The sequence below is a fragment of the Neovison vison genome, chromosome 1 (assembly GCF_020171115.1).
Source record: "Neovison vison isolate M4711 chromosome 1, ASM_NN_V1, whole genome shotgun sequence".
Lineage (NCBI taxonomy): Eukaryota > Metazoa > Chordata > Mammalia > Carnivora > Mustelidae > Neogale > Neogale vison.
Genome location: NC_058091.1, coordinates 149,787,591 through 149,802,771, shown reverse-complemented (window position 1 = coordinate 149,802,771; position 15,181 = coordinate 149,787,591). Strand labels below are relative to the sequence as shown.

The following is a 15,181-nucleotide window of genomic DNA, read 5'->3' as shown; positions in this document are numbered from 1 at the left end:
CTGTGCTGATTCTCAGGTGTCTGCCTGGGTGGAGTTGCACCGCCCCTCGCAAGGGGGCCCAGTCTCAGTGTAAACAATTTTTGGTTGCTCTGTGTGACTCTTGTTCCCTGAAGGCTTTCCACCTTTCCTTAGAGGATCCAAAAAAAAAAAAAAAAGGCCACACCTCAATCTCCCTCCCCCAAGCCAAAAGATCGAGGTCCCCTCTCTTCAGTAAACCCTCAGGGATTAAAAAAAAAAAAGTCTTCACTTTTGTGTGTGCTAAACTCTTCAGATTCCTGCAGTGAACACCCACACCTATCCTCCTAGGGGAAGGCAGAGGGTCCTGGGCTTCTGCATGTTTTAGGGCCCTGGCATGGAGAGCAGTTGCCCAAAACTGTGCCCTCTCCAACCCTCCTGGGGGAAGGTTGCTGCATTCCTGGCTTTTGTAGGACACACTGAGAGGTATCCGAAGGTTGTATGTGCACCTGCTTCACCCCTCTCAGGGGAAGCGGAGGGTCCCCACATTCCTGTCCTTTGCAGGGTTCCCACATGGAGAGTGGTCACCTGATTGGGCCACAGCTCATGGTTTATGGTGAACCAAGCTGAGAGCCCCCTCCTGGGCTCACTGACCATAACAAGTTTTCCTGCTCCAATGCTTGGGAACTCTACCAGCTCAGGCACCCCCATTATTTCTGTGAGTCTGGGGATCCTAAAATCACACTGTCCCAGCTATAATTCTGCCCTGTTTCACCATTTGAGCACCTTTCAAGCAGGGATAGCTTTCACTGGAGCAGATTTCTAAGTGTTCCAATTTTGCCTTCCAGGGCTCTATCGCTTTCCAGTAGCGGTGCTTACTGAGACTCCCTTCCACCGCTGTTTATCTTCTGATATATCCCCTCAGAATCACTTCTCTGCACCTTCTACCTGGCAAAAAGTGATTGCTTTTCTTCTTGTAGCACTGCGGGTATTCTTTTCTTACATCTCAGGTTGAATTCATGGCTGTTCAGAATAATTTATAGTTATCTAACTAAATTCAAGGGACCAGATGAAATGAGGTCCCCTATACTTCTGCCATCTTGCCTCCTCCATAGCCTTTTACCTGATAAGACATTTGCAAATATTTTCTCCTATTCCATAAGCTACCTTTTAGTTTTGTTGACTATTTCCTTTGCTACTCAAAGCAACCTACACATTCAAAGCAATCCCTATCAAAATATCATCATCACCTTTCACATAGCTAGAAAAAACAATTCTAAAATTGATATAGCACAAGAAAAGACCCCCAAATAGCCAAAGGAATGTTGAAAAACATCCTGGGGCTAATAATACATTATATGTTAATAAAAAAATACAATTTTTTTAAATTTAAATTTAATTTTTTTTAAAAAGAGTCCCCGGTCCCATCTTGTTTCATCTTTTCCCTCCCTAACACCCATGACCCCCTTCCCTGCCTCTCAAACTCCTCATATCAGATATGATAATTGTCTTTCTCTGATTGACTTATTTTGCTTAGCATAATACCCTCTATTTCCATCCACATCATTACAAATGGCAAGATTCCTTTTCTTTTATATTTTATTTTTCAGATGGCTACATAGTATTCCACCATATATCACATCTTCTTTATCCATTCATATGTTGATGGACATCTAGGTTCTTTCCATAGTTTGGCTATTGTGGACATTGCTGCTATGAGCTATGGGGTGCATGTATCTTTGGGGTAAATACCTAGTAGTACAATCGCTGAGTTGTAGGGAAGCTCTGTTCTTAACATCTTGAGGAACTTCCATACTGTTTTCCAGAATGGCTGCACCAGGTTGCATTCCACTAACAGTGTAAGAGGGTTCCACTTTCTCCACACCCTTGTCAACATCTGTTGTTTCCTGCCTTGTTAAGTTTTGCCATTCTAACTGGTGTAAGGTGGTATCTCAACGTGGTTTTGATTTCTATTTCCCTGATGACTAGTAATGTAGAACAATGTTTCATGTGTCTATTAGTTATTTCTATGTCTTCTCTGGAGAATTTTCTGCTCATATCTTTTGCCCATTTTTTTTTTCTTTTCAGCATAACAGTATTCATTGTTTTTGCACCACACCCAGTGCTCCATGCAATATGTGCCCTCCCTAATATCCACCACCTGGCTCCCCCAACCCCCCACCCCACCCCCCGCCCCTTCAAAACCCTCAAGTTGTTTTTCAGAGTCCATAGTCTCTCATGGTTCACCTCCCCTTCCAATTTCTTGACTGGATTCTTTATTTTTGAGTGTTCGTTTGAGAAGTACTTTACAGATCTTGGATATCAAATCCTTGTCTGCAATGTCATCTATAAATATCTTCTCCCATTCCATGAGTTGCCTCTTAGTTTTGTTGATTGTTTCCTTTGCTGTACAGAATATTTTTGTCTTGATGAAGTCTGAAAAGTTCCTTCTTGCTTTTGTTTCCTTTGTCTTTGGAGACATGTCTTTTTTTTTAATTTATTTATTTTCAGCATAACAGTATCATTATTTTTTCACCACACCCAGTGCTCCATGCAATCCATGCCCTCTATGATACCCACCACCTGGTACCCTGACCCCCCCGCCCCTTCAAAATCCTCAGATTGTTTTTCAGAGTCCATAGTCTCTCATGGTTCACCTCCCCTTCCAATTTACCCCAACTCCCTTCTCCTATCTCCCCATGTCTTCCATGCTATTTGTTATGCTCCACAAATAAGTGAAACCATATGATAATTGACTCTCTCTGCTTGACTTATTTCACTCAGCAGAATCTCTTACAGTCCCGTCCATGTTGCTATAAAAGTTGGGTATTCATCCTTTCTGATGGAGGCATAATACTCCATAGTGTATATGGACCACATCTTCTTTATCCATTCATCCATTGAAGGGCATCTTGGTTCTTTCCACAGTTTGGCGACCGTGTCTTGAAAGAAGTTGCTGTGGTCTAATGTCCAAGTGGTAACTGCCTATGTTCTCCTCTAGGATTTTGATGGAATCCTGTCTCACATTGAGATCTTTCATGAATTGTGAGTTTATCTTTGTGTATGGTGTAAGAGAATGGTCAAGTTTCATTCTTCTGCATGTGGCTGTCCAGTTTTCTGTCATCATTTATTGAAGAGACTGCTCTTTTCCATTGGATATTTTTTCTTGATTTGTCAAAGATTAGTTGTCCATGGAGATGAGGGCCCATTCCTAGTCTATTCTGTTCCATTGGTTTATGTGTGTGCTTTTGTGCCAGTACCATGCTGTCTTGGGGATCACAGCTTTGTAGTAAAGCTCGAAATCAGGCAACGTGACCCCCAGCTTTTTCTTTTTCAACATTACCTTGGTGATTCAGGGTCTTTTCTCATTCCATACAAATTTTACGATTGTTTGTTCCAGCACTTTGAAAAATGCCATTGGTATTTTGATAGGGATGGCATTTGAAAGTGTAGATTGCTCTAGGCAGCATAGACATTTTCACAATCTTTATTCTTCCAAACTGTGAGTATGGAATTGTTTTCCATCTCTTTGTGTCTTCTACAATTTCTTTCATAAGTGTTCTGTAGTTTCTAGAGTATAGATTTTTTACCACGTTGGTTAGGTTTATTCCTAGGTATCTCCTGGTTCTTGGTATTACTGTAAATGGAACGGATTCCTTAATTTCTCTTCCTACAGTTACGTTGTTAGGGTACAGAAATGCCACTGACTCTGTCCATTGATTTTGTATCCTGCCACATTGCTGAATTGCTGTATGAGTTCTGGTAATTGGGGGGTGGAGTCTTTTGGGTTTTCCACATAAAGTCATCTGCCAAGAGAGAGAGTTTGACTTCTTCTTTGCCAATTTGAATGCCTTTTATTTCTTGCTATTGGCTGATTGCTAAGGTTAGCACTTCTAGTATTATACTGAACGATAGTGGTGAGAGTGGGCATCGCTGTCATGTTCCTCCACTTAAGGGAAAGGCTTGTAGCTTTTCCCCATTAAGAATGATATTCATGTGGGCTTTTCATAGATGGCTTTTATGATATTCAGGAATGTTCCCTCTATCTCTACACTCTGAAGAGTTTTGATCAGGAAAGGATGTTGTATTTTTCAAACACTTTCTCTGAGTCAATTGAGATGATCATGTGATTCCTGCCTCTTCTTTTATTAATGTGCTCTATCAGGTTGATTGACTTGTGAAAGTTGAATCCCCCTTGCATCCAGGTATAAATCCCACCTGGTCATGGTTAATAATTCTTTTAAGGTACTGTTGGATCCTATTGGCTAGGACATTGTTGAGTATCTTGGCATCCATGTTCCTCGGGGATACTGGTCTGTAATTCTTCTTTGTGATATGGTCTCTGCCTAGTTTGGGATCTGGGTAATGCTGGCCTCATAAGATGAGTTTGGAAGATTTCTTCCTATTTCTATTTTTTGAAATATCTTCAATAGAAAAGGCATTATTTCTTCTTTAAATGTTTGGTAGAATTCTCCCATCTTGCTTAGACTCTTGTTCTTTTGGGAGGTTTTGATTACTGCTTCAATTTCCTTCCTGGTTATTTGTCTGTTCAGATGTTCTACCTCTTCCTGTTTAAGGCAACTGTGAAGGAGGTATTGTTTGGATGAAAGAACACTTGCAATACTCTACATCACATTCAATACATATTATGTGAGGCATTTCTGTGTCGTTCTGAGTGGGAAAGTAAAAATTATCCAGTGACTCACCCTCTTCATGTCTCAAGAATTATGAAGTGACAGAGGAGACAATTTTTTTAAATTTTATTTATGTTTTCAGTGTTCCAAGACTCATTGTTTATGCACTACAACCAGTGCTCCATGCAATATGTGCCCTCCTTAATACCTACCACCAGCCTCTCCCAACCCCCAACTCCCTTCCCCTCCAAAACACTCAGTTTGTTTCTCAGAGTCCACAGAGGAGACAGTATTTTATGTCTGACTAATTACAATTATTAAGTAATGGGTTTTTTAGAGAGGTATCCCATCACAGAAAATGTCAAAGTTTAAGTCAAAAGTCATCAAATTTCCCCATAAAAAACTTGGTATTATGGCATGATAAATGGAAATGAAAACATTTATTCATTTTAAGAAATTACACTACATAAAAATGTACAAATCTACATTTCTCAATATTTCCATAAATTCTTGCAAAAACAATGAATACTGTTACACTGAAAAGAAATTTAAAAAAATAAAAATATATATGCTTCCACAGCCAAAAAATATATATATAAATAAATAAATAAATAAAATTCTAAGATCTATAGACAGATCAAAGCCAAATCCTAACTAATATCAAAGGAATCATACGGTTTTTTTTCCAATGAGGTTGAGACAGTCATGGAATAAATGTTTCATGAATGAATACATAATGAGTAAGATGATCTGATCACATTTTAATCCCTCTAATTTGTGTCTTCTCACTTCCTTGTATCACATTAATGAAGAAATAACTTAAATAACAAAGGACATTTACTCAAGATGTTGATAAAAGTTTGTATGGCATCACAAGAGATTTAATATAAAAGATCATGATTTGTATATTATTACTTAATATGCAATCCATACTGTATATGTATCAATTCACTCAAGTCTATATTTCTGAAGATCAAAGCATTAGCACAGAAAATAAAAAACTAGGTCATCAAAACAGTTTCTGTGGGTCTTTAGAATGAATTAAATGTATTCAGGTTTATGTTTACATCCTCTTTGTGTAATAGTACAAACAAAATTACAAAATAATAGTGAGATTTTTCTCTGAAGGTATGCTAATGATGAGAGTCATAATAGAGCTAAGTAAGATGGTTACAGTATTGTTGCATCCACAGAATGTTCATATACAGGAACTTTTCTATTAGTTGTGTTGGTGGTCTCACAATTGGTTGCTTCAGTAGAAAATAAAGACAGATTCACACCAATAGTGCAGAGGGATTTCTTTTCCTCCACATCCTTGCCAACACCTGTTACTTCTGTTTTTGATTTTAGCCATTCTGACAGGTGAAAAGTGGTATCTTATTGGTCTTTTAATTTGCATTTCCCTGATGATTAGTGACTGTGAGCATCCTTTCATGTACTCATTGACCATCTGTATCTTCTTTGGAAAAATGTCTATTGAGATCCTTAGCCCATTTTTAAAATTGGATTTTTGGGGTTTTTTTTGTTGTTGTTGAGTTGTACAAGTTCACTACATCTTTGGATATGAGCCCCTTATTGGGTATATCATTTGAAAACATCTTTCCCATTGTGTAGATTGAGTTTTGTTTTGTGGATGGTTTCCTTGCTGTGCAAAACATTTTTATTTTGGTGTAGTCCTAATAGTTTAATTTTTACTTTGTTTCCCTTGTCAGAGAAAATATATTTAGAAAAATGTATCTATGGCTGATGTCAAAAAAACTACTATTTTTTGCACTATTGGTTGAGATACATAGTGGTGCACCACTATGGAAAAGAGTATGGAGATTCCTTAAAAGATTAAATATATAATTACCATATGATTCAGTAATTCCACTGCTGAGTTACCCAAAGAAATCAAAGAAGCAAAAACAAAACAAAACAAAAACAAAACACTAACTTTTATTTCTTTGTTTTTATTTTTCATTTAATTTTATTTTTTCAGTGTTCCAAGATTCATTGTTTATGCACCACACCCAGTGCTCCATGCAATACATGCCCTACTTAATATCCACCATCAGGTTCACCCATCCTCCTACCCCCTTTCCTCCAAAATCCTCAGCTTGTTACTTAGAGTCCACAGTCTCTCATGCTTCATCTCGCCCTCTGATTTTCCCCAATTCACTTTTCCTTTCCTCCTCCTAATGTCCCCACATTATTCCTTATGCTCCACAAGTAAGTGAAACCATATGAACCCTTATATTTATTACAGCCTTACTTATAATAGGCATAATAAGGAAACAACCCGGTTACTACTCATACGTAAATAGATAAAGAAAACAGTGTATGCATACACACAGTGGAAAAGTACTTAGCCATAAAAAGAACAAAACCTTGCCATTGGCAACAACATGGATGTATCTAGAAGGAACAATGCTAAGTGATCTAAGTCAGACAGTAAAGACAAATACCATATGAGTTTACTCATATGTGGAATTTAGGAAACAAAACAAATGAACAAACAAAAAAAGAGACAAACAAAAAAGTAGACATGGAGAACAAACAAGTCCTTGCCACAGAGGAGGAAGTTCATTGATGGGTGATACAGATAAAGGGGATATAGAGTACCCTTATCATGTTGAACACTGATAAATGTACAGAATTGTTGAATCATTATAGCGTGCACCTGAAACTACTGTAACACTCTGTGTCAATTACACTTCAATGGAAAAAAAAAATAAAGACAATTAGAAAATATATTTCATTGCCTTATCCAGGGCAATATTTTGCCATGAATCTGGTTCCTCTTCAATTTTGTAGATTCATGGTCAACTCTCACGAGTTTCCTCAGTGCATTCTTCATGTCCTTATTCCGCAGGGTATAAACAAGAGGGTTGAGACTTGGAGTGATGATTGTGTAAAAAAGGGTGAGGAACTTGCCCTGGTCTTGGGAGGCACTGTTACCTGGCTGTAAGTACATGTAGATAATAGTTCCATAGAAGATGGACACAACAGTGAGATGAGATCCACAGGTATTAATTGCTTTCTGTTGGCTTGCTTTTGACTTTATTGTGAGCACAGCTTTGGCAATGTAGCCATAGGATATAAGAATAAGGCTGAGGGGTGTAAGGACAATGACAATGCCTAAAGCAAAAACAGACATTTCAACTGTTGTGGTGTCTATACAAGCTATTTTGACCATAGCTGGCAACTCACACAAGAAATGATCCAGAAGATTGTTTCCACATCGAGGTAAATTCAGGGTGAGTGTACATAAGACTACAGAGTTGGCCAAACTAATGCTCCAGACTGTGATTACCATCTTGAGACAGAAATGTGGATTCATGATTACCAAGTAATGCAAGGGCTTACAGATAGCTATGAAACGATCATAGGACATAACAGCGAGGAGGAGACACTCAGAGGACCCCAACCACATATAAACATAGAGTTGAGTGACACAGCCCACATAGCTGATGGTCTTGTGAGGTCCCCACAAGTTAACCAGCATTTGAGGAACGATGCTAGTTGTGAAGCACAGATCCAGGAAAGATAAATTCCTAAGGAAAAAATACATTGGAGTTTGAAGATGGGGATCCAGCAGAGATGCAAGGATGATGGCTGTGTTACCCACCCATGTAATGAAGTAGAAGATAGTCACAACTCCTGATAGGACCATCTCCAGTTTGGGATGGTCAGAGAAACCAAGCAGAACAAAACTGTGTAGAGAAGTGTAATTGTTTTGGTCCATAGTCCCTCGGTGACCAAGTCCTAGAAAGAGAAGAGCAGAAGTAGGTGAAGGAGGATGGGGAGGAAGAGGAAGAGGAGCAGGAAAAATTCGCCAATACAATCTATATAAATAAAGAATTTTAAAAGGGAAATAATATATGTTAATACTTTAAAATAATGGGTAAATACAGTAAACATTAGAGTCAAGTAATCTGGTCTTTTTTGTAGATCCTTTTATAGTGATACTTCATATATTTTTATCTATGTGAGCTTGGCAAGGTTACTCTTAAACTCAAGCTCTGAAATTTCTCACATTTAAGTTTGGAAGTTTGGAATAGATCTGGTTCTAAAGTGATGTGACCCTTTGATCCTGTACAAATCTTCCTGGCTTGATATAGTGAACACACTCTTTTAGTTGATCAGCAAATTCACCTATAAAATGTAATTATTTTGCAAATGTCAGAGCAAGAAAAGAGTGTTCCTCTTTTCTCACATCTTAGTGAGTAGCACTGTTGATGTCCCAGTTTCTTATGTAGGAGATTTAGCATTTATCTTTAAGCACCTTTATCTCCCTAAAATTTAATAAATTTTAAATTAAATAAATTCAATTAAATTTAATAAATTTAGCAAATTTATCTTCCTAATTCTGCAGTCAAATGCTCTACCCCTGAGCTATACCCCCTATCTTCCTAATTCTGGTACCTAACTTATCACCCAAACTGGTAAGCTTGAATGCAAATTACATTTTAACTATCCTCTCACCTTTTTTTTTTTTAAGATTTTATTTATTTATTTGACAGACAGAGATCACGAGTAGGCAGAGAGGCAGGCAGAGAGAGAGAGGAGGAAGCAGGCTCCCTGCCGAGCAGAGAACCCGATGCGGGACTCGATCCCAGGACCCTGAGATCCTGACCTGAGCCGAAGGCAGCGGCTCAACCCACTGAGCCACCCAGGCGCCCCTCCTCTCACTTTTTTTTCACTTCAACTTTTTTTTTTTTAACATCTTAATTTGTTTTTTCATGTTCCAAGATTCATTGTTTATGCACCACACCCAGTCCTCCATAAAATACATGCCCTCCTTAATACCCACTACTAGGCTCACCTATCCCCCCTCTCCCCTCCAAAACCCTGTAAGTTTCTCAGAGTCCACAGTCTCTCGTGCTGTCTCCCCTTCTGATTTACCCCAATTCACTCTTCCTTTCCCTCTTTTTAAAAAATATTTCATAGTGAAAAAAAATCAGTTAGTTAAAATAGAGTGTAATATTAGTTTCAGGTATAGGATTTAGTGATTTAATCTTCCATACAACACCCAGTGCTCATCAAAAGTGCCCTCCTTACTGGGTGTGGTGAAAAAATAATGAATACTGTTTTTCTGAAAATAAATAAATTGAAAAAAAAAAAAGTGCCCTCCTTGATGTGGAGAAAGGGGAACCCTCTTACACTGTTGGTGGGAATGCAAACTGGTGCAGCCTCTGTGGAGAACAGTGTGGAGATTCCTCAAGAAATTAAAAATAGAACTTCCCTATGACCCTGCAATTGCTTATGGGTATTTACCCCAAAGACACAGACGTAATGAAAAGAAGGGCCATCTGTACCCCAATGTTCATAGCAGCAATGGCCACGGTCGCCAAACTGTGGAAAGAACCAAGATGCTCTTCAGTGGACGAATGGATAAGGAAGATGTGGTCCATATACACTATGGAGTATTATGCCTCCATCAGAAAGGACGAATACCCAACTTTTGTAGCAACATGGACGGTACTGGAAGAGATTCTGCTGAGTGAAATAAGTCAAGCAGAGAGAGTCAATTATCATATGGTTTCACTTATTTGTGGAGCATAACAAATACTATGGAGGACATGGGGAGTTAGAGAGGAGAAGGGAGTTGGGGGAAATTGGAAGAGGAGGTGAACCATGAGAGACTATGGACTCTGAAAAAAAATCTGAGGGGTTTGAAGTGGCATGGGTGGGAGGTTGGGGGAACCAGGTGGTGGGTATTATAGAGGGCACGGATTGCATGGAGCATTGGGTGTGGTGCAAAAATAATGAATACTGTTACACTGAAAATAAATTTAAAAAATTTTTTAAAAGTGCCCTCCTTAATCCCCATCAACGATTCAACCCATCCCCCTTCCCATTTCCCTTCTGGTAACCATCAGTGTGTTCTTTCTAGTTAAGAGTCTGTTTCCTTACAAATCAAAACCACAGTGAGATACCACCTCACACCAGTCAAAATGGCTAAAATTAGTCAGGAAATGACAGGTGTTGGTGAGGATGCAGAAAAAGGGGAACCCTCCTTTACTGTTGGTGGGAATGCAAGCTGGTGCAGCCACTCTAGAAAGCACTATGGAGGCTCCTCAAAAAGTTGAAAATAGAGCTACCCTATGACCCAGCAATCACACTACTTGGTATTTACCCAAAGATACAAATGTAGTGATCTGAAGGGGCAGGTGCACCCAAATGTTTATAGCAGCAATGTCCATAATAGCCAAACTATGGAAAGAGCCTAGATGTCCACCAACAGATAAATGGATAAATAAAATGTGGGGGAATATATATATACACACACACATATACATACATATATATATATATATATATATATAGTGGAGTACTATATATATATGCATATATAGATCTATCTATATATATATACATATATATAGTGGAGTACTATGCAGCCTTGAAAACGGAAATCTTGCCATTTGCAACAATGTGGATGAACTAGAGGATATTATGCTAAATGAACTAAGTCAATCAGAGAAAGACAATTATCATATGATCTCTCTGATGTGAGGAATTTGAGAATCAGGGTGGGGGTGGTGGGAAGGGAAGGAAAAATGAAACAATATGGGACTGGAAAGGGAAACAAACCACAAGAGACTCCCAATCTCAAGAAACAAATTGAGGGTTGCTGGAGAGGGGGAGAGGGGATAGGGTGGCTGGGCTATGGATATCGGGGAGGGTATGTGCTATGGTGAGTGTTGTGAATTGTGTATGACTGACGATTCATAGACCTGTATCCCTGAAACAAATAATACCTTACATGTAAATAAATAAGTAAGTCTGTTTCTTTGTTTGCCTCTCTGGTTTTTTTCCATCGTGTTCATTTGTTTTTTTGTTTCTTAAATTTCACATATGAATAAAATGATATAGTAGTTTTCTTTCTCTGACTGACTTATTTTGCTTAGGATAATACTCTCTAGTTCTATCCATGTCTTTGCAAATATATATACCACATCTTCTTGACCCTTTCCCTAGTTCATGGGCATTTAGGTGGTTTCCAGAATTTGGCTATCACTGATAATGCTGCTATCAAAGCCAGGGTGCATGTATTCCTTCATATTGGTGTTTTTTTTTTTTATCTTTCAGGTAAACCTAGTAATGCAAAATAGAAAACCCAGAAATAACCCACAACTATAGTGTCAATTAATCTCCAACAAAACAGGAGAGAATATCCAATGGAAACAAGAGTGTGTCTTCAACAACTGGTGTTGGGAAAACTGGACAGCAACATGCAAAAGAATGAAACTGGACCACTTTCTTATACCAGACACAAAAATAAATTCAATATGGATCAAAAACCTAACTATGACCCAGGAAACCATTAAAATCCTGAAGGAAAACACAGGCAGCAACATCTTTGACAACAGCCAAAGCATCTTCTTACTAGCTATGTCCCCTTGGAAAGGGAAACAAAAGCAAAATAAACTATTGATTGCTCTAGGTAGTATAGACATTTTAACAATGTTTATTCTTCCGATCCATGAGCATGGAATGGTCTTCCATCTTTTTGAGTCTTCTTAAATTTCTTTCATGAGTGTTCTGTAGTTCCTCAAGTACAGATCCTTTACCTCTTTGGTTAGGTCTATTCCCAGGTATCCTGTGGTTCTTACTGCTATACTAAATGGAATTGATTCTCTAATATCCCTTTCTGTATTTTCATTGTTAGTGTATAAGAAAGCAACTGATTTCTGTACATTGATTTTTTTATCCTGCCACATTGCTGAACTGCTGAATGAGTTCTAGTAGTTCGGGGGTGGAGTCTTTTAGGTATTCCCTATAAAGTATCATGTCATCTGCGAAGAGAGAGAGTTTGACTTCATTGCCAATTTGAATACCTTTTATTTCTCTTTGTTGTTTTATTGCTGTTGCTAGGACTTCTAATACCATGTTGAACAGGAGTGGTGAGAATAGGCATCCTTGTCATGTTCCTGATCTCAAAGAGAAGCCTGTCAGCTTTTTCCAATTGAGGATGATATTTGCTGTAGAGCAATTTAAACTTTCAATGCAATTTCAATCAAAATTCCACCAGCATTTTTGAAAGAGCTGGAGAAAACAATCCTAAAATTCGTATGGAATCAGAGGAGACCCCGAATCACTAAGGAAATGTTGAAAAACAAAAATTAAACTGGGGGCATCATGTTGCCTCATTTCAAGCTTTACTACAAAGCTGTGAACACCAAGACAGCATGGTACTGGCATAAAATCAGACACATAGACCAGCAGAACAGAGTAGAGAGCCCAGATATGGACCCTCAACTCTATGGTCAAATAATCTTTGACAAAGCAGGAAAAAATATCCAGTGGAAAAAAGAACAGTCTCTTCAATAAATGGTGCTGTGAAAATTGAACAGCTATATGTAGAAGAATGAAACTTGACCATTCTCTTACACCAAAGATAAACCCAAAGTGGATTAAGGACCTCAACATGAGGCAGGAATCCATCAGAATCCTAGAGGAGGACATAGGCAATAACCTCTTCGACATCGGCCACAGCAACTTCTTTCAAGATATGTCTCCAAAGGCAAAGAAAACAAAATAAAGTGAATTTGGGGGACTTCATCAAGATCAAAAGCTTCTGCACAGCAAAGGGAACAGTCAACAAAACAAAGAGGCAGCCCACAGAACGCAAAAGATATTTGCAAATGACAATATAGACAAAGGGCTGATATCAAAGATCTATAAAGAACTCTTCAAATTCAACATACACAAAATAGATAATCATGTCCAAAAATGGGCAGAAGACATGAACAGACACTTCTCCAAAGAAGACATACAAATGACTATCAGACACATGAAAAAATGTTCATTGTCACTAGCCATCAGGGAGATTCAAGTCAAAACCAGTTAGAATGGCCAAAATTAGCAAAACAGGAAACAACATGTGTTGGAGGGGATGTGGAGAAAGGGGAACCCTCTTACACTGTTGGTGGGAATGCAAACTGGTGCAGCCTATTTGGAGAACAGTGTGGAGATTCCTCAAGAAATTAAAAATAGAACTTCCCTATGACCCTGCCATCGCACTCCTGGGTATTTACCCCAAAGATACAGATGTCGTGAAAAGAAGGGCCATCTGTACCCCAATGTTTATAGCAGCAATGGCCATGGTCGCCAAACTGTGGAAAGAACCAAGATGCCCTTCAACAGACGAATGGATAAGGAAGATGTGGTCCATATTCACTATGGAGTATTATGCCTCCATCAGAAAGGATGAATCCCCAACTTTTGTAGCAACATGGACGGGACTGGAAGAGATTCTGCTGAGTGAAATAAGTCAAGCAGAGAGAGTCAATTATCATATGGTTTCACTTATTTGTGGAGCATAACAAATAGCATGGAGGACAAGGGGCGTTAGAGAGGAGTAGGGAACTTGGGTAAATTGGAAGGGGAGGTGAACCATGAGAGACTATGGACTCTGAAAAACAGTCTAAGAGGTTTGAAGTGGCAGGGGGGTGGGAAGTTGGGGTACCAGGTGGTGGGTATTATAGAGGGCCCGGCTTGCATGGAGCACTGGGTGTGGTGCAAAAATAATGAATACTGTTATGCTGTAAATAAATAAAAAATAAATTTTAAAAAAACACATTGAGATACCACCTTACACCAGTTAGAATGTCCAAAATTAACAAGACAGTAAAAAACAAATGTTGGAGAGGATGTGGAGAAAGGGGAACCCTCTTACACTCTTGGTGGGAATGCAAATTGGTGCAGCCACTTTGGAAAACAGTGTGCCGATTCCTTAATAAATTAAAAATAGAGCTTCCCTATGACCCTGCAATTGCACTACTGGGTATTTGCCCAAAAGATACAGATGTATTGAAAAAGAAGGGCCATCTGTACCCCAGTGTTCATAGCAGCAATGGCCACAGTAGCCAAACTGTGGAAAGAACCAACATGCCCTTCAACAGACGAATGGATAAGGAAGATGTGGTCCATATACACTATGGAGTATTATGCCTCCATCAGAAAGGATGAATACCCAACTTTTGTAGTAACATGGACAGGACTGGAAGAGATTATGCTGAGTGAAATAAGTCAAGCAGAGAGAGCCAATTATCATATGGTTTTGCTTATTTGTGGAGCATAAGGAATAACACAGAGAACATAGGGAGATGGAGAAGAGAAGGGAATTGGGGGAAATTGGAGGGGTAGACGAAGCATGAAAGACTGTGTACTCTGAAAAACAATCAAGGGTTTTGGAGGGGAGGCAGGTGGGAGGTTGGGTGAGTCTGGTGGTGGGTATTATGGAGGGCACATATTGCATGGAGCACTGGGTGTGGTGGATAAACAATGAATTCTGGAACACTGAAAAGAAATTTAAAAAAAATAAAATTTTTTAAAAAATAAACTACTGAGACTCCATCAAGATAAAAAGCTTCTGCATGGTGAAGGACATAATGAACAAAATCAAAAGGTAACCTATAACATGAGAAAAGATATTTGCAAATGACATATCTGATAAGGGCTAGGATCCAAAATATATGAAGGAATTATAAAACAAAAGAAAAAAAAAGAACTTGTAAAACTCAACACCTAAAACACAAAGAGTCTGGCGGGGGGAAATGGGCAGAAAACATGTATAGACATTTCACCAGAGAAGACACCCA

The 15,181-nt window shown here is 38.7% G+C and overlaps 1 protein-coding gene across 1 annotated transcript in view; it reads right to left on the bottom strand.

Moving 5' to 3' along the window:
- Positions 1-7,298: 7,298 nt before the first annotated feature.
- Positions 7,299-15,181, bottom strand: part of LOC122914954 (olfactory receptor 2W1-like) — a 199,501-nt gene continuing 191,618 nt past the window's right edge. Inside the window, 2 exon segments of the mRNA XM_044261307.1 lie at positions 7,299-7,391; positions 7,393-8,336. Of these exon segments, the coding sequence (XP_044117242.1) occupies positions 7,374-7,391; positions 7,393-8,316 (942 nt within the window). The 5' untranslated portion in view covers positions 8,317-8,336 and the 3' untranslated portion in view covers positions 7,299-7,373.